General features: G+C 51.0%; 11 protein-coding genes across 11 annotated transcripts; 8 read left to right on the forward strand and 3 right to left on the reverse strand.

The window, feature by feature from the left end:
* Window positions 1–1,485: 1,485 nt before the first annotated feature.
* Window positions 1,486–2,912, forward strand: BDR25DRAFT_278535 (CDC73-domain-containing protein; the record flags this gene model as incomplete). Its single annotated transcript, XM_033687686.1, has 2 exons — window positions 1,486–2,156; window positions 2,241–2,912. The coding sequence occupies exons 1-2, from the start codon at window positions 1,542–1,544 to the stop codon at window positions 2,910–2,912; spliced, it is 1,287 nt and encodes a 428-aa protein (XP_033552679.1). The 5' UTR covers window positions 1,486–1,541.
* A 356-nt stretch (window positions 2,913–3,268) lies between these two features.
* Window positions 3,269–6,427, reverse strand: BDR25DRAFT_331567 (3-isopropylmalate dehydratase-like protein). Its single transcript, XM_033692653.1, has 4 exons — window positions 5,964–6,427; window positions 5,882–5,913; window positions 5,752–5,826; window positions 3,269–5,696 (listed from the first exon to the last, which is right to left on the reverse strand). Exons 1-4 carry the CDS (start codon window positions 6,061–6,063, stop codon window positions 3,582–3,584), a joined length of 2,322 nt encoding a protein of 773 aa, XP_033552680.1. The 5' UTR covers window positions 6,064–6,427; the 3' UTR covers window positions 3,269–3,581.
* On the forward strand, window positions 6,101–6,840 carry BDR25DRAFT_350122 (uncharacterized protein; the record flags this gene model as incomplete). The annotated part of the gene is made up of 5 exons (XM_033694645.1): window positions 6,101–6,305; window positions 6,338–6,397; window positions 6,449–6,553; window positions 6,583–6,661; window positions 6,696–6,840. 5 exons carry the CDS (start codon window positions 6,101–6,103, stop codon window positions 6,838–6,840), a joined length of 594 nt encoding a protein of 197 aa, XP_033552681.1.
* Window positions 6,837–8,630, reverse strand: BDR25DRAFT_300782 (N-acetylglucosaminephosphotransferas-like protein). The gene is made up of 4 exons (XM_033689445.1): window positions 8,200–8,630; window positions 7,958–8,138; window positions 7,694–7,907; window positions 6,837–7,641 (listed from the first exon to the last, which is right to left on the reverse strand). The coding sequence occupies exons 1-4, from the start codon at window positions 8,430–8,432 to the stop codon at window positions 6,896–6,898; spliced, it is 1,374 nt and encodes a 457-aa protein (XP_033552682.1). The 5' UTR covers window positions 8,433–8,630; the 3' UTR covers window positions 6,837–6,895.
* BDR25DRAFT_253424 (WD40 repeat-like protein) lies at window positions 8,580–10,507 on the forward strand (the record flags this gene model as incomplete). Its single annotated transcript, XM_033686238.1, has 3 exons — window positions 8,580–9,155; window positions 9,269–10,133; window positions 10,190–10,507. 3 exons carry the CDS (start codon window positions 8,580–8,582, stop codon window positions 10,297–10,299), a joined length of 1,551 nt encoding a protein of 516 aa, XP_033552683.1. The 3' UTR covers window positions 10,300–10,507.
* Window positions 10,508–10,751: 244 nt separating this feature from the next.
* BDR25DRAFT_379410 (uncharacterized protein) lies at window positions 10,752–12,802 on the forward strand (the record flags this gene model as incomplete). The annotated part of the gene is made up of 3 exons (XM_033697604.1): window positions 10,752–12,325; window positions 12,396–12,467; window positions 12,769–12,802. The coding sequence occupies 3 exons, from the start codon at window positions 10,752–10,754 to the stop codon at window positions 12,800–12,802; spliced, it is 1,680 nt and encodes a 559-aa protein (XP_033552684.1).
* Window positions 12,803–13,082: 280 nt separating this feature from the next.
* Window positions 13,083–13,992, forward strand: BDR25DRAFT_89035 (uncharacterized protein). Its single transcript, XM_033699199.1, has 3 exons — window positions 13,083–13,215; window positions 13,265–13,597; window positions 13,648–13,992. Exons 2-3 carry the CDS (start codon window positions 13,352–13,354, stop codon window positions 13,918–13,920), a joined length of 519 nt encoding a protein of 172 aa, XP_033552685.1. The 5' UTR covers window positions 13,083–13,215; window positions 13,265–13,351; the 3' UTR covers window positions 13,921–13,992.
* A 3,112-nt stretch (window positions 13,993–17,104) lies between these two features.
* On the forward strand, window positions 17,105–19,254 carry BDR25DRAFT_310303 (MFS general substrate transporter; the record flags this gene model as incomplete). The annotated part of the gene is made up of 4 exons (XM_033691142.1): window positions 17,105–17,248; window positions 17,414–18,108; window positions 18,161–18,888; window positions 18,947–19,254. 4 exons carry the CDS (start codon window positions 17,105–17,107, stop codon window positions 19,252–19,254), a joined length of 1,875 nt encoding a protein of 624 aa, XP_033552686.1.
* A 364-nt stretch (window positions 19,255–19,618) lies between these two features.
* BDR25DRAFT_253430 (uncharacterized protein) lies at window positions 19,619–22,248 on the forward strand. The gene is made up of 2 exons (XM_033686239.1): window positions 19,619–21,605; window positions 21,750–22,248. The coding sequence occupies exons 1-2, from the start codon at window positions 19,679–19,681 to the stop codon at window positions 21,863–21,865; spliced, it is 2,043 nt and encodes a 680-aa protein (XP_033552687.1). The 5' UTR covers window positions 19,619–19,678; the 3' UTR covers window positions 21,866–22,248.
* A 579-nt stretch (window positions 22,249–22,827) lies between these two features.
* BDR25DRAFT_350125 (uncharacterized protein) lies at window positions 22,828–23,815 on the forward strand (the record flags this gene model as incomplete). The annotated part of the gene is made up of 8 exons (XM_033694646.1): window positions 22,828–22,834; window positions 22,877–22,955; window positions 22,992–23,092; window positions 23,136–23,222; window positions 23,248–23,326; window positions 23,362–23,529; window positions 23,613–23,703; window positions 23,786–23,815. The coding sequence occupies 8 exons, from the start codon at window positions 22,828–22,830 to the stop codon at window positions 23,813–23,815; spliced, it is 642 nt and encodes a 213-aa protein (XP_033552688.1).
* A 1,009-nt stretch (window positions 23,816–24,824) lies between these two features.
* On the reverse strand, window positions 24,825–26,361 carry BDR25DRAFT_379416 (uncharacterized protein; the record flags this gene model as incomplete). Its single annotated transcript, XM_033697605.1, is given in 3 exon segments — window positions 24,825–25,774; window positions 25,828–26,172; window positions 26,187–26,361. 3 exon segments carry the CDS (start codon window positions 26,359–26,361, stop codon window positions 24,825–24,827), a joined length of 1,470 nt encoding a protein of 489 aa, XP_033552689.1.
* Window positions 26,362–26,559: the final 198 nt, after the last annotated feature.

Below are 26,559 nucleotides of genomic sequence, written 5' to 3' on the forward strand. Positions count from 1 at the left end.
GGCAGGTTGATGCGCCACGAGGGCTTGAAGGGTGTGGCGGCCAGAGTTGTCAACGTTGGTTCGCTCACCGGTCTCGTATGTTTCTCCACCATGACTGCTTGGCAGGGGAATCTCTTCAGCTTCAAGAGCGGGGCCTTCGCCAAGTTAGAGTTTGCAATACGTGCTTTGATGTCCATGCGGAATTTCGCGAATTGTTGCTGTTGCCTGCTATCCCCGTGAAACAATGTTGATTCTATTGCTTGGAACTGTGGCTAAAAGTGGATGAAAGAGGCAATAGGACACAGTGGCGTATCATGATTGAGACTGTCTAGTCTCTTTCTTACCAAAATACAAACAAGCTGGGCCTGACACTCAGCCTTATAATGCCAAGCAACCGATAGGAGATGGAGAAGCGAGAGGAGATCAAAGCTAACGAGCGCTAACTTAGATCTTCATGTGATGCTCGCGTTCTCGATTCCAAGTTTTGAGTGGTCACCGGTTCGGTTTTTGGCGCGTAATTTTTCTTCTCACGCCCAGCTAAGCTCAGCCGCAGCCCGTACTCGGCAGGGCATGCCGTTCCATGACGTTGAAACAAGCCTCGAATCTGCGGGTCGGTCGAATTCCCACCAAGCTTACTCCGACTCACATATCGGCCGCCTGACAAGATGAGAAGGAGACTCTCACTGACGCTCGGCAGGAGTGAAGCCGGAGAGAAAATGCCGGGATGGGAAGATAAAAATAGGGAAAAGAATACAAGTGAAACAATGCCACACTTTAATTTCCACTGCTGGGCATTGAAATTCATCTCGCGTCAATCTTCAACCAGCAGGAACGGAGAGTCACCAGACTGTTTCAATCCGACTTGGAAGACTGCTCTTTCGTGAATGCGAAATAGCAGGTGGGCACACGCAGAAATGCCAATCCAAGGAGCGAGATAGTTCAAAGACATGGCAATACGTACCCTACTGTTTACTGTGTATTTTACCGCAGTGGCTTTTCTTGATTTAACCTCTCTTTGCAAAGACCTGGGAGGCATCCCAAATGGTAACTTCCACACTACATCCAAACGAATCGTGGGGCATGAACAGGGATGAGATGTTCTGGCTATCTGCTTGTTAGAACGAATGAGGAAGTCAATAGGATCAGTGTTTGGCCCTAAAGTTATACGGGTTACCTCGCGAGAGATAAAAACAAGCAAGGGGGAGAGCTTCAGGTGATACGAATGAATACAATTGATAAGTTGGGAGACTCCCAGGCCTCAAAACTCCCAATGCGCCACGGGTCATAGGAGAGCACGTCAAGCCATTTTGGGAGAACGACGTTCGAAGTTCCAGTAGTAGATGAGCGGTTCGATATGATATGGCTCGTTGGGGGAACAAAGGAAGGCGGTGAGTGAAGGTTGAAAGCTGCGTGTGACGAGAGATGAAAGCACAGACGCAGAGGCTCTTGGCGCAGTCCTACCTCCCAGAGTTTCGCGCTAGCTTCATCCAACACATTTCAAGGTCCAACCTCACCTGCCTTCCCAACCCGCAAATCCGCTCTATCGGACCTCCCACGCAACCATGTCTACGCAAGCTGACCTCGACGACCCCCTCTCCAACCTTCGGCGCGCCATCGCGGCCTCAAAACCACCTATCCTCACCACCACACCCACCCCCTCCAGCGCCGACGACACTGTCACCGATCTCTCACTTGCAACACACATTTCCTTCAACAATGACTCGCACCCAAAAATCTTTGAAATCACGACCCCGACACGCTTCACGCTGAACGACCAACCAGTCGAACTCCGCAGCATATACTTCGCTTGGCTGAACAAAGATGCTTCACTCCCGGACTACATATCCGCAGTCCAACGCCTCAATGAAGATCTACCATCTGGAGCAGGCGGGTCAGTGCAGAATATCGCATTCGCGCAGAAGGTGGATTTGGTGTCTTGGCTGAATGGGGAGTTGGAGAACAGCGAGTTTATCGCGCCATTGGATGGTGCTGCAGCTGTAGCGGCGGCCGAAAGTAGTGCCGCGATTGCGAGCGGGAAGGCAGGCGTACCTGTTGCGCAGATTGGGGCTGGGGCCGGGAAGACGCAGAAGATGATGGATGCGCGGCTGATGGAGATATACCAGGGAGAACGGAAGATGGGAGATCATAATAGTGTGCTGAGGGGGACAAAGCCTGTTGTATGTCCCTTCCCTTTTCTTCCCTAACAATCCCAACTCCAAACCCAGCTCTCTGTGTACCGCCATGCTAACACCACCCTCCAGGACTTCTCGCCCTTTCGCAAAACTGCCTCCACCTTCCTCCGCTCCCGCCCCAACCCCTCCACCCCAGTCCCAACAACCCACCCGCACCCCTCACCCCTGGTCTCTAACCTCCAAAAGAAGCCCGCCCGCCGCCTCGAACCCATCATCCTCGTCTCCCCATCCGCATCCTCCCTCCTACGCATGTCCAACATAAAATCCTTCCTCGACACTGGGGTCTTCATCCCGCCCAACGCCACCGAAACCACATCTGCAAACCTCCTCCACTTAAACCGCATCCTGCCCTCCATCGACGCCACCCGCCCCCTGCGCTTCATCCTCGTCGACAGCACCCAAAATTTCAAGCCCCCGTACTGGGCGCGCGTCGTTGCGATTTTCACAACTGGGCAAACCTGGCAGTTTAAATCGTATAAATACCCTAATCCCTCGGATCTATTTGTACATTATCCGGGTGTGTATGTGGGATGGCAGGGCGAGGAACCCCCGGATAATGTCCAGGCGTGGGGGAGGGGCGTGTTGAGCGTGAAGGTGGATAAGTGGACGGGAGGGAGCGCCGGGCGGTGGAGGGATAGAGAGGTTGTGGAAATGATTTGGGGACGGATTGAAGAGGGGATGAGGAGGGCGGGGTGGGGAAGGGATGGGCCGGGTATGGTGGGGCAGGGCGCTGGGCGGTAGTTTTGGTGGGCCAGGCGTGGGAGGCGGCAGTCGGGGGGTTAGGGATGGTAATGCAATGGGAATAGGAAGCCCAGGGTTCTCGGAGTCTGGTATTTGAAAATTTGGCTGAATGGATGGATAGCCTTACTCGATTTGCATAGCGAGGTATACCTTTCAAAATACGGCGTTCAGCTGGTGGTGTTTCGATGGGAGGATGCTAGATCAATTATCAGAAGATTCCGTCTCACATCTTGACATGAGAAGTCAACCAGTTGGCAGAATCGAATAAAAACAATGCTACACGGCTATGGGGGTCCCAAATACAACACAACTAACTAAGTTCCCCACCCCACCCCACCCCCTTCAATATCTATATTCGTAATCCCAAGACCGTGTATTACTTCATCTCATCTCATCATAAGCCATCTTATCGTAACGATGGATAATACTCAAAATCAAACACATGTATCGCTGTATCCCTCTGGACTAGAAGACAAAAACAGGAGCTCGCGGGCAACGGGAGATAGATAGATAGAAGTAGGCCGAAGCCAAGCCAGTCAAGAAAAGAAAGAAAGGAAAGGAAAGGAGACAGAAACAGATTCCAGGCGACAGTGAATGCATATTATGTCCCTCGCTTGCTGACGCTGAGATACCAAGAAATGAATTTTTCCCCTCGCACAAGACGAGAACCTACCACTCCAACGGCTCATTCAACACCTCTCCCCGATTTGTCCTCGGCACATCCGCCGCCTCGATCTTAACCGGGCCCTTCCGATGCCGTGCTAAATACCCACTCCCATCCAGCCACGGCCACTCCCTCGATCTCTTCGCCTCATGCTTCTCAATCTTATCAACCCTCGCCATCGTCAAGCCAATGTCATCAAGACCATTGACCAGACAATGTTTCCTGAACTCCTCAACTTCAAACGTCGCCAGCTCATTACCGCCAGCGTCACGAATAATCTGATTCGGAAGATCAACTTCGATCTCCTTGCCAGCCCTGGCCTCTGTCGCGACTCTCTCGAGGGCGGAGTGGTCTGTAATGCGCATCGGCAACATGCCATTCTTAAATGTATTATTGAAGAAAATATCGCCAAAGCTCGGTGCGATGATGCACTTAATCCCGAAATCAAGTAGCGCCCACGGTGCATGTTCTCGACTTGATCCGCAGCCGAAGTTGGGACCTGTGCAGACGAGGATCTTTGATTGTCTGTACGGCTCCTTGTTGAGTATGAAGTCGGGGGTTTCTTTGTCAGTACCTGCCTCGTATCGCCAAGCGTGGAAGAGTGCGGAGCCGAGGCCTGAGCGCTTGATGGTTTTGAGGAATTGCTTGGGGATGATGGCGTCAGTGTCAATGTTCGCGATGTCCATTGGCGCTGCATATCCGCGGAGGAGTTTAAATTCGGGCATGCCGGCGGAGGCTCCCATGGTGGGAGATGCGGATGGGTGCGAGACGGGGTCAACAGGGGCATCTATGATTCGGTCGAGGTCTTCGTCGCTGGTAATATCTTCTACATGGGCGTCGAGTTCAACCTTAGGGGAAGACTTGGTACCAGTGGCTAGGCGAGGAGCGAGTTTTCGGACATCGGCGAGATTTCCCACAAGGGCAGCGGCGGCAGCCATGGCGGGGGACATAAGATGTGTTCGGCCACCAGCGCCTTGTCGGCCTTCAAAATTGCGATTCGAGGTACTTGCGCAACGCTCGCCTGGAGAGAGGATATCAGGATTCATGCCAAGACACATAGAGCAGCCAGCTTCCCTCCACTCGAAGCCTGCGTCAGTAAAGATCTTATCGAGCCCTTCGGACTCAGCCTGTTGCTTAACCAGTCCAGATCCAGGAACAATCATGGCACGCTTGAGGCTCTTTGCGATCTTCTTCCCTTCGACGATGCGGGCCGCTGCTCGGAGATCCTCAATGCGGGCATTAGTACAAGATCCGATGAAGATCTTGTCCAGAGCGATCTCCTGCATTGGCATTCCAGCAGTCAACCCCATGTACTTCAGAGCACGCCTGCACGCATCCTTCTTGGACTCGTCCTCGAAGTCATCAGGTCCGGGAACGACTCCGGTGATTGGGACAACATCCTGTGGGGAGGTGCCCCACGAGACGGTCGGGGCAATGTCTTTGCTGTCGACAAATACTTCGATGTCGAACTTGGCATCCTCATCCGACTTCAAGCTCAGCCAGTAGTTGACGGCCCTCTTCCATTCCGGGCTGTCGACCTTGGGTGCGAGCGGCCGGCCCTTGAGGTACTCGATAGTATTCTGGTCCGGTGCGACCATCCCCGCTCTTGCACCAGCCTCGATCGACATGTTACATATCGACATGCGGGCTTCCATGCTGAGTGCCCGGATAGCAGACCCGCAGAACTCAATGACGGCGCCAGTACCCCCAGCTGTGCCGATGATTCCAATGACGTGGAGAATTATGTCCTTGCTGCTGACACCAGGCGCGAGGTCCCCATCGACCTGCACCTTCATGTTCTTACTCCGCTGGGTGATTAGGGTCTGAGTAGCGAGGACATGCTCAACCTCGCTCGTGCCAATGCCGAATGCCAGAGCGCCGAAAGCGCCATGTGTAGAAGTATGGCTATCGCCGCAGACGACTGTGGTTCCGGGCAGGGTGAAGCCCTGCTCCGGGCCGATGATATGCACGATACCCTGACGCTTGTCTCCGAGGCCGAAGTATGTGAGGTCGAAGGCCTTGACGTTGTCCTCCAGCGTCACGCATTGTGTCCGCGAATCTGCCTCGTCGATGAATTTATCAGTCGTGGTGAGGTTCTTCCGCGAAGTTGTAGGGATGTTCTGTCGCATGTCAATATGCAGATAGCGACAGTGCGATCTTAACCGCGACACGTACGTGATCTACGGTCGCCAGGGTGCAGTCCGGCCGCCGCACTTTCCGGGACGCGTTTCGGAGTCCCTCAAATGCTTGCTGTGCGTCTTGTCAGCGCTTGCCGTGGCTGGGGCTGGACCTGCCATTTTATTACCGGTGATGTCACTTCGTGGACGAGATGTCGGTCTAGGCAGCTGTCAGCGACACAGAGGAAGGAGCCACCGCTTCCGGCCTACCGATGTAGAGCAGAATGGTCCCATCCTCCTTCTCCTCGACGATGTGGTCTTGGAAGACCTTGTCGTACAGGGTCTGCGGCGGTTTCACAGCAGACGGCATGACGGGTGCTGGGGCTGCGAGTGGCACAAGGGGGTCAATGGCAAAGTCAGATCAGGGAGGGGGGGGATACGAAGACGTGTGCGGAGACAAGAGGGTGTTCGGGCTTAAAAGAGGAGCTGGTGGAACTCAAATAGCTGAAGGCGAGGACCTCAAAAAGCTCCCATGCCGACTTCGGAGAGGGGCTGCGAATCAAGCTTGCTGTGATGACCGCGGGCGGCTTCGGTTAGCGGTGCAGAGGCAAGGTGGATGTGGCAAGATGAATGCCCTGCTTCAGCCATATTGTCTTTGTTTTGCGGCGTGTTTTTGAATCTGGAAAAGATGCATTGGATCTTGCGTGGAGGACGGTGCAATTTGCTATGTCTACTGGCTCGATGACGAACATCAGAGTGCTCCGTGGACAGGACGGAATGTGGCCGTGTTGCCCCGCGTGCCGATGAATGTGCGCTGCCCCGCCAAAAAGCCATTCACGTAGTCAGCCTCTTCTGCGTCGGTCCGATTGGCCAATGTCACAATCACGAGCAGAAATGTCGGCACTTTCAACCCTGCCAGCCGATCCTAACATGCCTCTCTCTCGGTGCACTGTGTGCTCACCCCTGCCGTGGAACAATAGCACGGCAGCTCTGATCAGTCAGCAGCCATCTTGCCCGAATTAGGGAGCACATGGACCGGATGCCAACTTCTCTCCGGATATACCCCCCGTCATTCTCCACATTTCGTGACAAGACCTACTACACATATGCAAAAACAAAAAAAAACAAAAAAAATATATACGTATAGATCCAACCCGGCTCCTGTAATCTACAATGCACTTTGCCTATGCCAGCACGGTCCTTCACCAATTGTCCTGTGTGAAGACGAGCAACGCCATGCGGTGCCGAATGAAGAGTCCAACAAGTCCAACGGCCGTCTGAAACGCCAACAACCCAAGCGCCAACCGATCTTCCCGCATAGGCCCAAACCAGACTAACCACAGGTTGATGATAGTAAAGTTTGAACAAGACACCACTCTCCCCTCCCCGTTGACTTCGACGTCCAGCATCCGAAGCCGGTGCAGCAACTTTAGGCCCTCCGCTATCGGTCGAGTGAGCGGTCTCTCAAATTCGACTCGAGAGCACTCTAGTAACCCCGTCCGAGCGTTGAAATGGGGGAGCCGATGTCGGGGACATGGTACGAGATGGAAAAGCTGTGGCGCCGAGTAGACAAAGTTGAACCCTTGGGGAATGAGGAGTAAGATCAGTGTCTTGCTGAAATGGCCGAGGATGCCGTCAACGGCAAAGACCATGCCCGCAAAGTAACAATACGTATCGCCCACAAACACCTTGGCAGGGTACCAGTTGTGCATTAAAAGGGCCAGCGATACGCCAATAAACGGCAGCAGAAGATACAGGGAGAAAAGATGCGAGTCGGTCGCTGGGTGGGGGTAAGGCGTGACGAACAAATACAGGGCGTCATTGAAGACAATAAGCAGTGCAATGACTAGCGATTGGGCGACCTCGATCCCGTTAATGCCAGCGAGGATGTTAATGCTGTTTGAGGAGAAAATGGACAGCAAAGCCATGTAGATGTAGTACAGCCAGCCTTCACCTCCATCAGCAGGGTCTCATTTGAAAAGCTGCATCTAAATTCGTACCAAGGTCAAAAAGCTCCCCAAGGTAGGGTCTCAAAGGTGTCGGAACGACCATCTGAGTGACACCGAAGTCAACAAAGTAGACGATGAGCATGGGAATAGCGGCAATAGCCGGGATAAGGACCTTGTGTCGCCATCTAATGTCGAAAAGATCGTCGCCGATCCCAAGTAGCACGATGCATTGGAGGGATAGGATGGCGGAGAGGTACGACGCCAGCTGGCCCGGTGTATATTAGCGGACGTATTTCCTGTAAGGGGTAGATGCACCTTATTGTGAGGAAACCTGTGAAGGAGGCGGCCTGTTTCAACCTGCTCCAACTCCCTCATCACATCTCGATTGCCTCCGCCAGAAGTGGCGGCAACAATGTCTTTATAGAATGGCCAAGGAATGAATACAACAATTGTGAACAGATACACCATAGCACAAACGGCACCCATAGTCTCAGGGCTGTGTCATGTGAGCGAGCCATAGTTGATTTGGAAAATGTTTGCAAGATTGTTTGACGTACATCTCCGTTTGTTTGAGCTTGCACAAATCTCTGCCTTTGAAACCACGTCGCATGAAGGCTTGTCCTAGCCATCGTATGAGGGCATAGCAGAAGGCAAAGGCCAGTCCGCTAAAAGCAATCGACGCAATCAGCGGCTCGCCCTCGCCCTGGAGGGTGTTGGCCAAGATCCCGAAACACGCAAGTGATAAAGAGAGAAGGGAGTAGGCTTCTGTCCGGCCCAGCGCCGTCGCCATCGTGAAGAAAGGACTGAAAGAGTGGAAAGGTTGCGGGCGCGCTTGCTGTGGTCGATGCCCTGGGCTTTGCGGCTCTGAAAGGTGGCCTTCGTCAGCGCCCCCAGTCCACACCTCTAACCCGAAACGACTACGAGCGTTGGCAGCAAAATGGATCCCAACAACCGTCCGGACAGAGCGCACCCGCACGATCCCATCCAACTGAGCCTTGATGCTGTCAACCACCGCCTCGTGCGACCGAGTTTTCTGAAGAACCTCTCGCCGTCGCGACTGCCGTCACAAGCCGCATCTGACTCGTCTCTTTCGCCAGGCCTGGATGCCCCACACAGCTCGACCGAAGCACGTCCCTCGCATCACCGCCATTCTCATCTCAACCTCGCAGTCTCGCTGGAACAAGCGCCAGATGAGGTTGACCTGACGTTGCCGCTGATTTTGGAGCCCTGCGCTGACGGCCACTATCCGGGCGTTGACCCGCGCGTCTGCAGCCACCTCGAATCACGTTTCCTCGGTGTCCGTCACGCGTTCGCGAAGATGGCTTCTTCAGAGCGCAACTTCCAGACGTTTGCCCATGGCCATCAGGACCTGGTGCTGGCCGTCGACTTTAATTATTTCGGCACGCGCATGGTCACAGCAAGCTCCGACCACCGTCTCAAGGTTTGGGACAAGAAGGACGATTCCTGGACTTTGGTGGAGAACTGGAAGGCCCATGACGCAGAGATTGTCGATGTGAGTGCAACCACCACTTCTTTATCTAATCTGCAGCTCCAGCCATATCCCTACCCTGGCTTGTGCACGCCCTGTTCGCCACCCGCCTCGTATCCCGTGCTAACATGCCTCAGGTTAAATGGAATGGCCCCTTCATGGGAGAGGTCATTGGCAGCATCGGCGAAGATGGCCGCTGCAAGCTGTGGCAGGAAGACGTCACAGAGGTTCCCATGTCAAGCAACCGCTTCAAGTTGATCACCAATCTGGCCTCTCAAACGCATGCCCCGTTTATGTCCTTAGACTTCAAGAACATCATGCAGGAAACATGGCTTGCCTTGATTACACGTGACGGCCACCTAACTGTTTATGAGCCTGTGGACCAGAGTAGCCTGAACGAGTGGTCTCTCCTGGCAGAGCATTGGGTCTGTCAGGACCACCCTCCAGAGCGCCAAGAGGAGGTTGGATTTAAGGTTGTCTTCCATAAAGAGAAGTTGCCGTGTTGGACTGCTATCATGGCCGGCCTTGATCGCAAGTCCCTCTCCCTGGCCGTTGCAGCGATGAAGGATGTCCTCGTCTTTAGGACCGACAAGGGGAAGCGGTTCTTCCGGGTGGCCACCCTCAAGGGCGCCCGCCAGATCATTCGTGACCTAGCTTGGGCCAATGGCTCCATGCGAGGCTACGATGTCCTCGCCACCGCAAGCAAGGACGGTGCGATTCGTATTTATGAACTTTCCACCCCACGCTCAGATAAATCATCCTCAGCCACAGGCGCATCTTCCACGTCTACTGTTACTGAACCAGTTTCCTCCCCACAACCAAGCAGACCAAGGAAGAACGCTCCGTCAGGTATTGGAGCTGGTTTGGCAGGGGCTTCTAAAGCTCCAGACACTTCTTATCCGAACGATCAATACCCGGGCCGCATCACCCAAGTCGTCAAGATGGTGGATGAGCTCACCAACCATCATGGTGCAGTTTGGCGAGTAGCTTTTTCGCAGATGGGTAAGTGCCCTTCACTCGATTTGCACGTTGCTCGTCAATACTAATCACTATTCCAGGCGATCTTCTCGTCTCAACTGGTGACGATGCCTCCATCCGTACTTGGAAGAAGGCACTCAACGGGCATTGGGCTGAGTACGCCGAAATTGAGACTGCGCGCGATGTTTAAGCTGTCCAAGGTTTTGGATAGGGCATGGATGGGCTTGGCGTTTGGGTATGTGGTACATTGGTGTGGCGTTCTCACGTCGGAGTTCACCTATATAGGGGCATTCTGATTTCCACCTGGCGTCGAAATCACATTGCATTATAGATACCCTCCGGGCAACCCTCGATCCGGCGATACCGAGCTCGGAGTCGCTCGTTTGAGCCTCAATTTGAACAGGTCAATAAACTACAGACCTACTTCCCTTCTCTGCAAAACTAGTCTCAAACCAAGTATACCTGACAAGCCATTGATGTCTGGACACGTTAGTGGCTTTTCATTCCGGCTTGATAGCTTGCTCAATATGGTAACCTTTGAGTATCATTCCAGGCGGCGTCGAAACTCAAATTCCTGAACCGTTTCCATGCCAGCCTCACCACATTCCTGTCCCATACCATGCCGCCACGTTGCCCTAACAAATGTCTTCAGTCGCCGCAACCGAACATTTCCTTGAATGCTTCGCTCATTCTATCGACCTCCGCCGCAATATTTCGATGGAGCAGTTTTCCAATATTTCTCCAAATAAGCGACATACCACGCATTTTAGACGCCATTCTGCTTCGGAAAACTTGATTAACTATCGATTCGCAAATGATGAAACCACTCAGCTATCTCCTCGTACTGTCTCTAGCTCAAAAATCCGCACCCTCGAGTCCATCGATGAGGCTCTCGCCATTCCTTCAACGCCTCCACCACTGCCCCATCACACTAAAGATATCTCTTGTGCCCGCCAGCCGCTGCCTCGCTTGCAATCATTAGGCTTATGGATGGACGTCAAAAAGAGCCCTACACCAAAGAGGGAGCCTCGAAGCAGGAAGACGAGCTATGCCACGATCAAAACAGACGCGACAGATACCCAGCCAGCTTTCGAGAGTGATGCTTTTGCTGTTCAGATGCCAACAACAAGGGAACCGATAATCGAGCCTCTTGCGTTCTGGCCCAAGCAGCCTCGGGCTTTCCCGAAATACAGACAAAAGGCCCAGCGCGGCGTAGAAAGAGAGTACAACAAGGATTTTATGTCCACTAAAACCATTGATATTCGTGGCAACACGACAGGGCCTTCCCGGGAGGTTGAGTTAGACTTAAATCCACCCGGAAGATCACCAACATTCTCACCAAAAGCCTTTCCAAACAGCTCTCCATTACCAAATCATGAGTGGGCAACGCCAAGGGATCATGTCCACGGCCCAAGATCGGTGAGCCATTCAAGGCACATCACCAACCCCCGGAGGCCCATCGGCTTAACAAACATCCACTCCAAAGACCAACTTCGATATCCATGCGGTGACGCTGAAACTGTTGCTTCCGGCTCTGTCCTCTCTTTTCCACCGCCCAAGATAAAAGTGAAGCTCAAAAGGAAGGTCCGGGAGGCTGACTACCCACAGAAGGAGTCGTGGTGGGGTTTGCACCATCGCTCCTCACCTCAATCTTCAACAGACAGTTCTCCCACGAAGTCTAGTTTCGCGTATAACAATCAAAACGATGGAATATTCAGCATAGATACTGGCAATATCATAAGAACCATGGCTGGAGCTTCCAATGTAACGCCCAGTGAACCAAAAAAGTTCAATACAAAGGCTCTACAAGAAGGAGCCAGAACGAGTAGATGGACATGGATGGGGTCCGCAGGCCCTGGCGCCAACAAGCTATCCGTAACACGGGCACGTACTGCACCAACGACAGCAAAACTAAATACTTATGTAGACCCTTTTCTCCTTCACGCCACCCCAGCACCAGCGCATCCAAATACACCCACTGTTTCGCATCCCAGCTCGCCGAAGAAGCTAGTCAGACCGCATCAACTACCGTCGGTGGATTTCGAGAAGGGGAAATTTGACACGGGAGTTAGGCCGGTGGCGAGCCTTGGTTTCTTCGTTCTGAAGATTTGCCTTTTGATATATTTGCTTGTGGGGCTGTACTTCGTACTGGATGCCATCCGGGGTGTTCTGCATGTGTTGGGGACGCCGTTTCGGCTGGTGAGGATGGCAGGTAAGTATGTTTAGATTAGGGTGGCGTGGGCGCCGGGGATCGCGGGGAGGGGGCGGGAGATACGAGGGTTCAAGATTGCGCTTCAGGGCGGGTAGAGTGGGAGGTGATGGTGAGGAAGCGGTGGGGCTTGCCCTCTTCGGCGGCTGGTAAGTGAGATATGCCGTAGCTTCTTGTAAATCATCTCATTACCAGTCAACAGATGCCCCTCGATGTATTGATCTATCAATTCTAATACTGTTTTCTTGCATCAAGTGCTGGTGGTCGTTCGTCCCGTTCGAATCTCACCTTTCAAGATAGCTTCTCACTATTCACATCATTGTTTTGCATACTTGATATGCTATTTTCTACATATTTCCGTGATTCGGAAATATTTGGATTAATTTTCAGCGTCATTCCTTCATCTTCTCCTTCACTGTCCCCAGACTTTCACCTTCAACACTATGACAGGTATATCACTGTTAGAGATTCTACGGACTTCTAGTGTAGATTATTCTCTAGGTAGCAGCACCATAGAAGCTTCCATCGGCTTTCTTCGGCCCTTCGAGGTTACGACTCGGCAGACATGCTTCATAGTAAATTTGGTGAGGCTTTGTCCACCCACCGTGTATCTGAGAGTGGCCCAGCCCGTAGAACCTCGGAGAATCATTGTTGCCTTATCGGTGGCCTAAGCGCGGTCACCTGGGACTAATTTAGCATTACAGGTCTCAGGTATATATTTCTACCGTCCCTCAGGTTTAAACGAACTCTCCTACACTCTCCTCCCCTCATCTTTTCCTTTATTTGCTTGTTCTACCTAAGTACACTAAGACATTTATTCTAATGTCACTTCGAATCATTTTCTAAATCTACTCTCCATCGGCCGCTGCTGCAATCATGAAGTCATTCAATCGACATGTACTTTTTTGGCCTTTCACCTTCACCTTTTCTTACTAACTTTAATCAGAACTTACCCGCTGTCATCACCATCACTCCGCTAACGTGATGAACAAGTTGTGACGCACTACCTAACTGTAAAGCCTCCCAACTTTGGATGTCCATTTCTGCTGACAGCTCCTGGACAACCAGTCAACTTCGAACCGGCTATGATTCGGCACATCAACCCGTCGGCTACAAGACGTCATTTCACTTCTCTTCACAACATCCCTTCAACTCTTCTACACAAAATCAACGTGCCGACTTGCCCTCACTATATCAACATTATTTCGATACATTGTCGGCTCAATTCACCTTCGCGTCGGCGTCATGTCAATCACTTCGCTCTACTTCAGCTTCGAGCGTGCGTTCCACCCCTGCAAGGCTAGTGTCACACATAATGACAATTCATAGAAGCAGATTTCATGTCATTCGTTGTTTAGTTTCTTTCTTTCTTTCGTTGTGGGTTTGATCAACAGCTTCCGTCTGTCACCAGTCCTAGCCATCTCTAGCCCTTGGATGGGGGATGCAGCCATTCGTAACCCGGAGGCGCCTAGGGTCGCTGAAGTGATAGTACCGTTGCCTACGATCTTGGTTCGAGTACCTTTGCTTGCTGCAGGCTTGGGAGGTGTCGAGGGAGTTGGTGCGTATCTGCTGAGAAGTCGTCCGGGATGGAGCAGACAATGAGTATCACCAAGGGTTTGGTCGGAAATTCCGCCCGCTGCAAGGCCTTATGTCTACGGGCTGGGAGCACCCTTGTCCTGTGGCTTCGGCCTTAACTGGAAACCCGTGGAAAGCACGGCGATGCAGAGGGCTGGGTTGCTCATGGCCTAATACATGAGATCACCTTTAGCAAGACCAGGTGGGTAATCTTGGAGATAATGTCTTGAAGGCTTAAGGTCTCGGACTAGTCGAGGGTGTGTGGGGCCAGTGTAGTGTGGGGCCAGTGTAGTAGATAGTCTTGTTGAATGACATGAATATGTTTTCTCTCTTCTTACACTCGTCTCTTCCTCTGCGCAAGTTGGAGCCTTTCAGCATTATGAAACCCCCATCGCTTAGCATCTTTAGCACCCGCCATGGTAAGTATTCGTGCTGAGAGTCTATGGCGTTGATTCTAGCCCCACCCGAGTTTCCTTGAGTTTTCTACTACCGTATCCTTCCAGATGACATAAGTTTTGAAAGAAGTGACGTATCATGGGACGCTAACCCCATAGTCGACTAGCAGCCTATCATAGAGCCCTCGGGATTATACATCCTTTAGCTTTGAGTGCAGTGTAGGAACTATAGCAGCTGTAGACATGGCATGGTAGCAGAAGTAGCCTTAACTTTTCTGCATGCTAGAGCGCAGGATAGGGCCCCTCAGTTTCGAGTCTCCTAGTTCCTCAATGTAAAATTATGCCAGTCTCAACCCACACAAACCTCTTTGCCAACAAGTACCGCGGCCGAGGCACATCTATTCAGGCGCTAAATTAGGAATATTTGGGACTAGAATTTGCAAATTAGTGTGAGAGGATAAAAAGTAAAATTAGGGTAATCCCCAGCATTTGGGAAGCAACAGCCAGAGTCAAGCTGGAGACCGCAGCCCCAACCCAAATCCGGAAAGAAGACCTAGATATTTCTGCATGCATATTACCTCGAGATGTTTTCGAGACATCTGGCGGTAATGCCAACTGAGATACCGAGGAAGGCCTCACAAGCCATTAGCTCAGAATCGTCGGATGCTTTTCGATGCTAGCGTTAGTTGTACTTACGGCCAGAGGTACATGAGGTTATGTATCATAGTCGACTTTTACTCCGGAGCCCCTTGCACAGATGCGACACTGCAGATACGGGTTCGCAGGGAGTCTGCCTGGACATGAAGCCTTGGCGCCTTGTCCCGAGGGCTGTTGGATTCGATGCGGGATCGGATTAGAAGATGTTCAGGTTTCGTCTGCAGGCACGGGGACGAAAAAAAGTCGGTTCGATCTCCGCACCATTCAGGCCCAATACCGCACGGCCAGAAACCATCCAAGCTACTCAGGATACCGTTGGGGATCTAGAACGAAATCTGCAAGTACGCAGTTGACCCAGTTTTTCTGCTATTCTCTTCGCGGAACCCAGGGGCACTATGTGAACCAGAAAAAGGCAAGATTACGCTTCTGTAGGCTAATCGACACCCCCGCAAAGAAGCCATAACTCTGCTTTTTGGAACGAGAAATGTTTTCTGGGCTTTATGTACCTAGGTGCTTCTATACATTACGAGGAATGAGTTGTATGTGGATATATGTAGTCGCGAAAATATTGTTAGATACTATAGTTTGCGCAACCTCGAGAAAATTTGTTGTTCAGTTCCGGTTCAACCGTCAATTAGTTTGATGGTAAGTTATTGATGGACCCTTAGAAGATGAGAGCAGTGAGGGTGTCTTTTCTACTTTCTTCAAGAACTGAACAACGTCTCTAGTTTCGAAACCACGGGATTTAAACTCACCAGGTATACGCCACTGGCGGGGATGAGCTGGAATGCTTGGCTCCGAAGCAAGTATGCGCCATAAGATAAGTTGTTCAATGAGGAGGAATGGGTACTTGGTGACCTTCGGGTTAGTAGCTGAGGTCTGCGATCTCAATTCTGTCAATCAAGATCTGGAGAACGAGTGGCATGCTTTCGGCTACGCGCGTCGCCACGGTCATACTATCGACTTTCACTTGAAAAACAAGCTTATCGCACAGAACCGAGCTTTGATGTGGCTGGAAATTTCAGCTAACTGTACGAGCCGCGATATGGTCCTACTTCTTTTCAACGTGGGGGCCAATATTAAGACCTGCGTTCTTCTCAAAATATACCTTGGATACTATTGCTCCACTCCCCACATGCATGATACAGTTCCTCATCAAGTGTGAAGCGAGGGTCACGTCTGGGGTGCTTCAGAAGCGAATGATAATGCAGCCGAACACTTGCCGAAGAATGGGGATAAAATTTATCGGAGGGACGAGAGAAATTCCTGACTTCTTACTTAGTCTGGCACGAGGCGCAAAGGGTAACTGCGCCGAAGGAGCGAGAGAAGACCATAAACTTGGAGCTTCCCCAGCACTTAGAAGAGGAGACTGAAAGTTCTCTACAATGAAAGGCCAAAGTTTCGGAGAGAGTTGGGGTTGTTGTTCACCAGTTGTAAGGCTTGAAGCGTGCTCGCGAGACTCTTAGAGAAGGGAGATCCTAACTGTTTACTTCCCGCATGATCAAATAGAGAAAAATTGGGCGCTCGCCATCATGGAGGTTCAAAGTTTTAGAGCGACTTGGAATCGTCGTCCTAGTTCACCGGTCTTAAGCTGTGCTCACTAAGTCCGACCATAAGTCACCGATCATTTGAATAAACAACCCATCACCAAAGCAAAAATCTAGGCCTAAAAGGACTGAGGCGGAGATTACGGATTTACGAGTCTCACTCGTCAATTGGGTGATCACTGTCTTGTGCTATAGGGCTGAGACGGGAAGGGCGTTTCGTGGGTCATGGTCGGAGTTCTAGGTCAAGATTGGAAGATCACCGAAGACTCGGCGAAGATGTTGTATATACTATGAGCGGTCGAACGACTTCGGGTAACACCGACACTGAAGGAGCTCGTTTATACCTTGTTCACGAACTCCCGGCTCAAGCCACAGCTGCGGCGACTTTCCAGTTACCCAAACTATCTAGTAATATCCCGAGTAGAGACAAGCATCCTCTTCCATTTTGTCATAACCAATTCCCCATCTTATGCGTCGCCGAACCACCGTCTCGCTTGCCGCTCTCAACCTCGATTCACAATGATACGAACCCACATGGAATCATCCGCTAAGCAGCCGCAATTCTTTCTCGGCTTTCCAAGTATTCCGAAATTTTCAAGGAAGTGAGTAAGCATGCCCCGTAGGAAGCCAATCACTACACGAAAGGGGAGGGATCGCTCCGCCGAAGGCTCGGTGATGCAGTCTTGGCGTGGCTTGCCCGGCATGGGAATGAGCACCTGTTTGATTCGACTCGAGGAAAAAGCGCAAAACAAATCCGTGCGTCATATATAGAAGATAGGGTCTGCCGCTGCTGCTATGGAACGTGGTAAATACCTTCCCACCCTCAGGCTTCTCTTTGCACTACGTTATCATATTTTAAGAGCACAACTTTCCGAGTGCGAACCCTAAGACACCACGACTTCTTCCTATATTACATTTTAGTTTATAACCAGAGGAAGCGAGGGTTGCGCAATGGAGCAAGAAAAGTCGTCCAGCTTTACCTTGGCGCCGGGCGCGAATAAACAGTCTGCCAGCGGTGTCACAACTCCAGATCTCATGGCCGAAGAGAAGGAACCGCAGCCGGGCTATGAGCAAAGTGTTGAAGAACAAGAGGTAGCCACTTCCGGTGACGGGCCAGTAGAAGAGTATCCAACGGGCAAACTCCTGGTGCCCATCCTTCTCGCATTGGTCTGCTCCGTCTTCCTGGTAGCCCTCGACATGACCATTATTGGTACCGCGATTCCAAAAATCACTGATGAGTTCGACGGCCTGAACATGGTGTCCTGGTACGGTTCCGTATACTTCATGACCTACGGCGGCTTCCAACCTGCATCTGGAAAATTCTTCAAATACTTCCCGTTGAAAGCTTCCTTCCTAGGCGCAATCTCCATCTTCATGGTTGGTAGTCTTATCTGCGCAGTTTCTCAAAACTCAACGACCTTTGTCGTTGGCCGCGCTTTCGCTGGTGTTGGTGCCGCTGGAGTTGCGACCGGAGCCTTCACCATTGTAGCGTTCGCTGCGGAACCAAAGTTGCGACCTGGACTGATTGGGCTCGTTGGTGCTGTTTACGGATTATCTAGTGTACTTGGGCCGATCCTAGGTGGTGTGTTCGCGGATAGGGTTACCTGGCGCTGGTGGTAAGTTGACACCCAGCTCCGACGCATCGCAACCAGACGCTGACAACCACAGCTTCTACTTCAACCTCCCAGTCGGCGGCCTCTCCGCAATCCTAATCCTCTTCTTCTTCAAAACCCCACCCCAAGCGATGACGACGAAAGCGACCTGGAAGGAGAAGTTCCTCCAGATGGATCCCCTCGGCGTCGCCCTTGTTATGGCCGGCATCATCTCATTCATTCTCGCTGTTGAGTATGGGGGCCAGAAAAAGCCCTGGGACAGTAGCACTGTCATCGGTCTCTTCGTCGGCTTCTTCTTGATCTGGATCGCTTTTATCGTCTGGGAGTACTTCAACAATGACCGCGCCATGTTGCAGCGCCGTCTCCTCAGCCAACGCTTCGTCTGGCTGCCATCCGCTTTCCAGTTCTTCTTCGCTGCATCCTATTTCGTCCTCCTATACTACCTCCCGATTTACTTCCAGAGCGTCGATAACCGGACCGCAATCTCGTCCGGTGTCCTCAATCTACCCTTGGTTCTGGCGATGGCCGTAGGAAGCACAATCAGTGGCACCGTCGTCTCGAAGACTGGTCACGCTGCGCCGTTCATGGCAGCAGGCGCCGTTATGGCGACTATCAGTGCCGGCTTGATGTATACTTTCGACATTGGTACACCCATGGGGAAGTGGATTGGCTACCAACTTTTCTATGGCGCTGCCTGTGGGCTCGGATTCCAGATGGGCATTACCATCGCGCAGGCAAATGCAAAGATGGAGGACGTGTCGTCGGTGACTGCAACCGTATTCTGTAAGCTCATTCTTTAATATCTCCCGAGAGGCACGGGGACTAACGAGATTGCGTGCAGTCTTCCAAACCATCGGAGGCTCGTTTTCTGTCTCCGCTGCACAATCTGGTTTTGTGAACCGCATGGTGAGTGAGCTCGTCAAGACGGCTCCAGATGTCAACCCGCAGATGGTTATTGGGACTGGTGCGACGCAAATCCGACATGCTTTCCCTGCCGATCAAGTTCCCGCTATCGTGCTAGCGTATATGGCTGGTATCAAAGTTACGTTTGCCCTCGTCGTCGCCCTTGTTGGATTTACTTGTCTGCTTGCAGTGTTCATACCCCGGGAGCGACTTCATGCAGATGGAGTGAAAGATGATGTTGCTTGAACGACAAAAATCGGGATTCATGCAAGTCTTACGTGTACAAGAAAGACGACAGGATGGACTATTGGTCTAAAGCTGTGGATTGAGCAGCAAGCACGTAGTCAAACAGCCTATAAAGGCCTTTGTGCTAGAAACAGATGCTCGCGAGAAGGAGCACTAGGTTGGAGTGTCACAGGAAAGGGTGTAGGTGCACGTGATGACTATGTTTCAAAGCCTATTCCATCAGCCAATCAAATGTCACACTTTTCGCTTTGCCTTCAGATGGATGGATGTGCATGCATGAAGATATGAGGCTTGTCAGCCCTCTTGGCGCTGCTCAGTCTTTCCGCCGAGTCGGCGGAACTTTGTTGTTCGCATGATCCTCACTCGACCCTTTTCATGAGTTATCATCTCATGTCCGACGTTGCACCTCCACCGAAACGGCGCCATGGCGGATTCGACAAGCCCAGAGCCTGACACCAAGCGCCGAAAGCTTCGGAAGGGAACCAAGAGCTGCTGGGACTGCAAGAAGCGAAAAGTCAAGTGCACATTCGATACGACATCAAATACTGTGTGCATTGCCTGTCGCCGTCGTGCCGCACCATGCATCGGCCAAGACCAGCCTGAAGAAGAATTCCAAGCCCACGCTGAGAGCAATCGCGACCTGCTTCTCGATCGCATTCAGAGAGTGGAAACACTCCTCGAGCAACTGATTGAAGTTGGCCATAACGTCGAGAGAGACGTCCCTCTAGCTGGGATTAGACTGCCTGCACGCAGAAAGTCTGGCTACTTCACTCCGGCCAGTGACTACCAATCCCACGACTCGTTCAACCCTCCACCAGAATCATGTGTCACAACAAGCCACTCTGCTGTTCGCATGACGGACGATTGCAGGAAGCTTTCAGAAGAGCTACTCGAGGCGTTTCCTTCCCAAGAAGACATCAACGTCTTCTGCAAGTCGGACTACATCGCTACGTTCTACTGCCATCAAATTTTCACGAAATCCGGCGATCGCCCTGAGCATGAAGCGTTCGACTTTGTCAACGATTTCGCTAAGATCCCCGATCCTTCCACGACGCCGCCAGTTCTAGTGGCGAAACGAATGATCATCTTGGCTTTGTTCCTGCAGTATTTTCGAACGCAGCATACCCACGGTCTTGAAGAATACCCCCCAACTGTCATGGACAGATTGGTGGATACTGCAGTGCGTTTAGTCACCACGAATGAAAAAATCGTTTGCTGTATCGAAGGTCTTGAGTGTATCATACTCGAAGGCGTCTTTCAGTCCAATGGTGGCAACCTGCGGCGGGCATGGCTTGCTTTTAGGAAGGCTATGGTGATTGCCCAGCTGATGAAGATGGACCATCCGAACCCGCCTCCGGTCAAGGCCCTCGAGGCAAATGCCAAAATGAACCCAAAGTTTATGTGGTTCCGTATCGTTTATATGGACAGCTATTTGAGTCTCATGCTTGGTCTCCCACATGGTGGACAAGAGACTAATATGGAGAATGACGTTCCCGGCGAGACGCCCAGTTGCAGGCTCGAGCGGGCGCACACTCTTATTGCGAGAAGCATCATCGATCGTAATAGGCGCGACCCATTTTCCCAGGACTTCACTACAACACGAAAACTCGACCGAGAGCTCTTGAACGTCGCGAAAGCCCTTCCGGATAAATTCTGGCTGCCACCAAACTTTACCACTCTTCAACCAAACACCCGAGAAGCATTCTGGGAAACGATGCGGCTTTGCGACCAGCTTCATCACTATAATCTTGTTCATCTCCTGCACTTACCATACCTCCTCCGCTGCGAAAAAGAGTCCAGCTACCACACGTATGCTAAAATTACCTGCGTCAATGCCAGCCGCGAGATACTTCATCGATGCATCGCGTTCCGTAACTTCAACCGCAACATAGTGGCCATTTATTGTCGCACCGCTGATTTCTTCGCCTTCATGGCCGGCATGACAATACTCCTCGCTCATATCGATAGTCATAGGCTCGAAGTGGAGGACTGGCGGGCACATCAACGACTCGGTGACCGCGCTATGGTAGAACAGCTTCTTGAAAACCTGGAGAAGTTAGGAAAGCACACAAATGATAACCTTACTCACAAAAGTGCCGAGCAGCTGCGGCGTTTGCTTGAGATCGAAAATGATACTGCCTGCGGAATGGGCCATTCCGCTCACAATACTGTGTGCTGTCTTGAAGAACACTGTGGCGAGCTTCAGCTCTCAATACCCTACTTCGGCATCATCAAGATCGGCCGCGCCGGCATCACAAAGAACTGGCCGACCGAGCCAAATCCCCTTCAACCGTTGCTAACCGATATCCCCGACTCCGTCCACGTAGCCAATCACCTATTTTCTACAGCTGGTTTCAGTGAGGCGCTCCACCAGAACTCTCAAGCAAGTTCTTTTCTGTCCGAGCCTGATGCGCAACCAGTGCGAGTGTCACAAGTAGCTCTAGCCAGTGTCAACGCGGAAGACGAACTTCACCAGCACCAATTGCAGTATCCAGGGCTGGCAGCGAGCGTGAATGACTGGGCATTTCAGGGTGTCGACGCGGCCTTCTTCGATAGTTTAATGAGAGGGACCGTAGATTGGGATCAGACACTGCAGGGAAGTGTTCGTTGAAGATATACTGTTGCTTGGATAGAATGGGGCGCCGCGTGTAAGATGAAAGACGAGTTACAAGTGTAGCTTGGTGTCGTGCCCTTACCAAGTTCCGTTGTTGGTGGTGATCCCCGCCATCACATCACATTACATAAACCGAAGCCTCCTCCCCGAATCTTCTCCCCCTCTGCCTTCCACCGGCGGCCCCCAAATACGGAGTTCCTCGACCTTGTTGTAGAGGTCTTCGCGTGCATTGTGGCTTATGACGTTAACCCCCTCACCTCACGCTTTCACCCGATCAGTTCCAAGGGCTCCAATGGTGGCCATGGCAATTAGCCTGAAAAATAAGTGTCAATAACACGTTTACAAACAGCTTCTTAGCCTCTTGCCTTTCAGAAATGCTCGCGGTAGATATCCTTGGGAAATGGTTCAAATAACAATCAGAAGAGATGTATGTAGTGCTTGGGCATATGTATATTTACTGCACATGCCCCTTCTGTACCATGCATTGCAGCCATCAGAGCGGACGTACTCTGATATGATTACTTCGAAAATGTCTGGTGGTAGATCGAGTAGCATCATTTTTGTAGGATAAGAGGATCGAGGCATTCCGTATGAGTCGAGTTGAAGGAGCGGAGCCTCTGGGCAGAGAAGGAGCGTCCAGTTTTATTCCGTGAAAGGATGTACCAGTCCGGTTTTGAGTAAATCTAAACGATATCTTTAACTTCACCGAGAACTGTCCTGTCTCATGAGGGCTGCTTCTCAGCATGGATCTGGCCACCATCCTATAGACTCAAATGATTCATAGCAAGAGATAAGGCGTCTGTAGTGATGATGGTGGGGACGCATGCGGATCACTTTTCTAGACTCTAAAATATCTTTCTATTAGAATTAGTGTTTGTAGGCACGGAGCTCTCTAAGCTCTAGTCACCTACACTCCTTTCACCCACTGCTGCCTAGAGCTATTGCTGGCCTTAAGTCACATGACGGGTTCACCTAGTACTATATAAACCCGTAGTTCCCCTCCTTCAGCAATCAATCCAGTTACTCATGCCTCTGGTGCTCCTCCTAGCTTCACAATTAGACTTGCGGTTATGGAGTATCTATCCGCGTCCATAGAGCACTCATGTTGAGTTGTCTGGGGCAGCCAGAGATATACATCAGACACTATCCCACTGTCTCTAGGGGCTGTAATAACGTTATGGAAGGAGCTGCTGAAGTTGTCTAGATACCACTCACAACAACATGGTGCATCACGTTGTTACTAGAGCTAAACTTCTTAGGATCGCAGATGAGACCGCTTGTGAGCAAGGCCACACTGATCTCGTCCGGCACTTTGACGAAAAAAATACCTTCTCTACGATGACCAAAAGAGTGGGTTCGGATCGCGCTCAACCTTGCAGCTAAGAACGACTCTCTCTCTCTCTCTCTCTCTCTCTCTCGCAAAGCTAGCTATGAACTTTGGAACCGATGTCAATTAATGTGCAGAGCTATTATCGCTGGGCCTTGAGGCGTAGTCGCAGCGCGCCGATGGTGGACTTGCTTCTCGACGGGGTTGATGCCAGGGATAAAGTGCTAGATATCATAAATGCGATGGAAGAAGAGATAGAGAGGAATGAATTTGCAGAGGGTATGCTTGAAGACGAAACTTTGATTTGCGAGGCGATAGCGGCTAATCAAGGATAGTATGTAAAACTCCCAGTCACTTGAGTTCTGTTTGATATTCTTAGAGGGTTCACGGACATATCCGAAGGCGTCAACTCGTGAGTCGGGAGGGATTAGTAGTATGCAATCGTATAAAGGAAATACATGCTTCCTTCTATCATATCAAGAAACGCGAATCAAGCCTTGGAGTGTATGTCATCTTTTTTTTTTTTTTGAATGCGCAGGTTCCATATTTTGTTGACCATCATTTCAAACTAAAAATTTTAATCCGTTGAGACTCTAGCTAATCCGCATCTGACTCCTTAACGGAGAGTAGGGATAAGAACGTTACTTGGTTCACATAAAATCTCTATCTAACGTTCTTTGAGAGACAATTCGCGATTTGGAGACTATGTCTAATTTGGTTTCCGTTCATTAAAGTGATCATTGTCCCTGTTCCGCGATGCAAGCCGAAAACGGACACTCTAAGAGTTTATTTGACCGCGGGTGAGATAAGTTTAGAGTTGTTCTCACCATTTCTAAGGTATCCATTGACCTTCTGCAACAGATGCTGAAGCACATCTATCTGGCCAGTGGAAGCCGCCTGTTTCAGTGGATTACATATTTCAGGTGGTCTCTGATAAGGCAAAAGGTTACTGAGAAACCAGGCTGGGAGGTCATTCAGGTTGCTATCCTCAAGAATGACCCGAGAGATTTCGCCCCGATCGTTTCCGGGTTCTGGGCAGGGTCTGACCCATCGTCTTAATGACTTCTGCTAGCCGGAGCTCGAGGGAAGTCTCATTCCGTATTCACCTCCCTTTCCTTCTTTCTGGGGATTTTTGTATCGGATATCCTTTGGGGAGGGTTTGCAGATGGGCGATGATGTTCTGTGCTCGATACTTGAGCCGGGGCTGTATGTACGGAACGTTTGCCTTAACTTCTAGGATTTGCGTAGTGACTGTTCTGAATGCTGATAGGATCTTGAGTACTGCAGTTCTCTGCATTGAGTTAAGCACTTTGGGATGTCCTTTGTCTTCTTCAGGATTGTGCTAGATGGTTGATGCGCAGTCCAACCTCGGAGTGATGTCTCGTACAGTTGTCTCATTTGGGTTGAGCGAAGGTGTCTGAGGCGACTCATTGGTGGTGGTCTTGACAACTTCGCACGTTCTGTTTCCATCTCACCCCTTGATTAAATACAGCCCCCAGTAGTTTTGCTTTAGGGATATTTTAATGCTCATCCCATTCATGCCGATTTCGCCCTTGTTCAGCTCCTTATTCCTCGTCAGATTTATCAATTTTGTCTTCTCGGCTGCAAAACATGAGCCACGGCTGCCGCTTACAAGTCCGGAAAGAATTGCCAGGCCTGATCAAGCCCACAATAAAACACCCACCTCTTCCTATTATTCACCACCATCTCACCTCCAAGACCTACCTGGCTAGCAATGGCATCTGCTACCTTGTCTGGCAACATGCTGCTATTGGAATTAGCTAATCGCTCCGTTGAATCCAATACCATGTGGGCAATCTTGACAAAGTCTGGTTTCCGGATTGGCAATTCAGGCATCATGGTAGTCTCGTCCAACTGTTCCAAGGCATACAAACTGCGAATCAACTTCGCCACATGGCCTTCATCGCGGTAGACCACAGCGCGTTGAAAAAGCTCAGGCCAACCATGATTTGGATACTTTGGCACATAGGCACTGATGCGCTCCGGATGAAGGCGTGGACTTCCACAGCCAGCGTATGTGAGTGCATCCATTCTGCCCTTAGCTTCAAGTAGCCGAGCTTTTTCATCGTCCGAGAGCCAGTCCAGGGCCAATATAGCCGCGTAGTGAACTGAGAGCGTAACACTATGCAGAAGGACATAGTCAATTGCCTCAAGTTTGTCCGGCTGCTGTGCCGCGCCTGTCATGTACGCACAGGTTTGCATCATGTCTCCTAGCTTTTGCTCTAGATCCTGCGCCTCAGATTTGACTTGGAATTGACTCAGGTAGGGCACGAGATGATCTTTAGGAACTCGCTTAAGGAGCCCGTCTCTTATTTTGTTGAAGGGATCGGAAGCTTTCACACCTGCTGCAACGACTGGATCGCTACGCAAGCTTTCTAGCACTTGAAGTAGTGGCTTAGTGGGAGTTTTTACGTTTGACCTGACGAACTCTTCGGTGGGAAGCAACACACTCTTTGGCCAATCGTCGTGAACACACGCTGAGGCCAGTGCTTCTGCCACAACACTGGATTGCTGGAACTCTAGACCGCATCCAAGATGGATCATCGCAGCCCCCATATCTTTGATAAGAGCAATTAGCCGGGAATTTGATGCGCTTTTCAAGCTGACGAACCTGTGAACATGCGGCAAAAAATGTCGTTTGCCCTTTCATCCCCTTTGAGAACGTACTGCTTGACCACGGCTTTCATGCCCTTCTTGGTGATTTCATTTTCAAAATATTGTAGGTAATCCTTATAGAACTCGTTCTTGCCAAGGCACTCATCAAACACCACCGTATCCACCATGTCCACATGCGCTGCGCCGATGCCATCAGGTTGTCTCATAGAAACTTGGTACGGCGTATTGTAATCAAACATTTCTTGAATTTGTTCGGGAGATGCCCCAAGGGCCCAAAGAGCAAGAAGGTGATGAGTGATTTGGTCCGAAGTCGACATCAGCAAAGGATCCATGTGATAAACTAGTCCAACTTACTGTGAAAACCCAGGGCCGACCATCGCGTGTGATAGAGTGCGTGATTGGCAGTGAGAAGCTCGGATGCTTTCTTTGCGCTTTCTCCGGTCAGTCCGTTGGCATGCGTATAGCCGGGAGTGGCACTAGGAGAAAGCTCAACATTGGTCGCTGTAACGGAAGGATGGTCTGATGCCATATTAAGCAGAAATTTTGCAATGATGAAAGGCTGCGGTGAGCATGAGCTACAAGAGAAGTGATATATTGTGGACTGAGTGTCCGAGGTGCTATATAATATGTGTAGTATTGTGGGACGCCGTGCCCATGATTGATTGGGTAGCCCATCCTAGAGCCCAAATGCTAATGGCGAAACTTCGGTCCCGCGGGGACTGTATAC

This window comes from Lindgomyces ingoldianus, assembly GCF_010093535.1.
Source record: "Lindgomyces ingoldianus strain ATCC 200398 unplaced genomic scaffold BDR25scaffold_4, whole genome shotgun sequence".
NCBI classification, from domain to species: domain Eukaryota; kingdom Fungi; phylum Ascomycota; class Dothideomycetes; order Pleosporales; family Lindgomycetaceae; genus Lindgomyces; species Lindgomyces ingoldianus.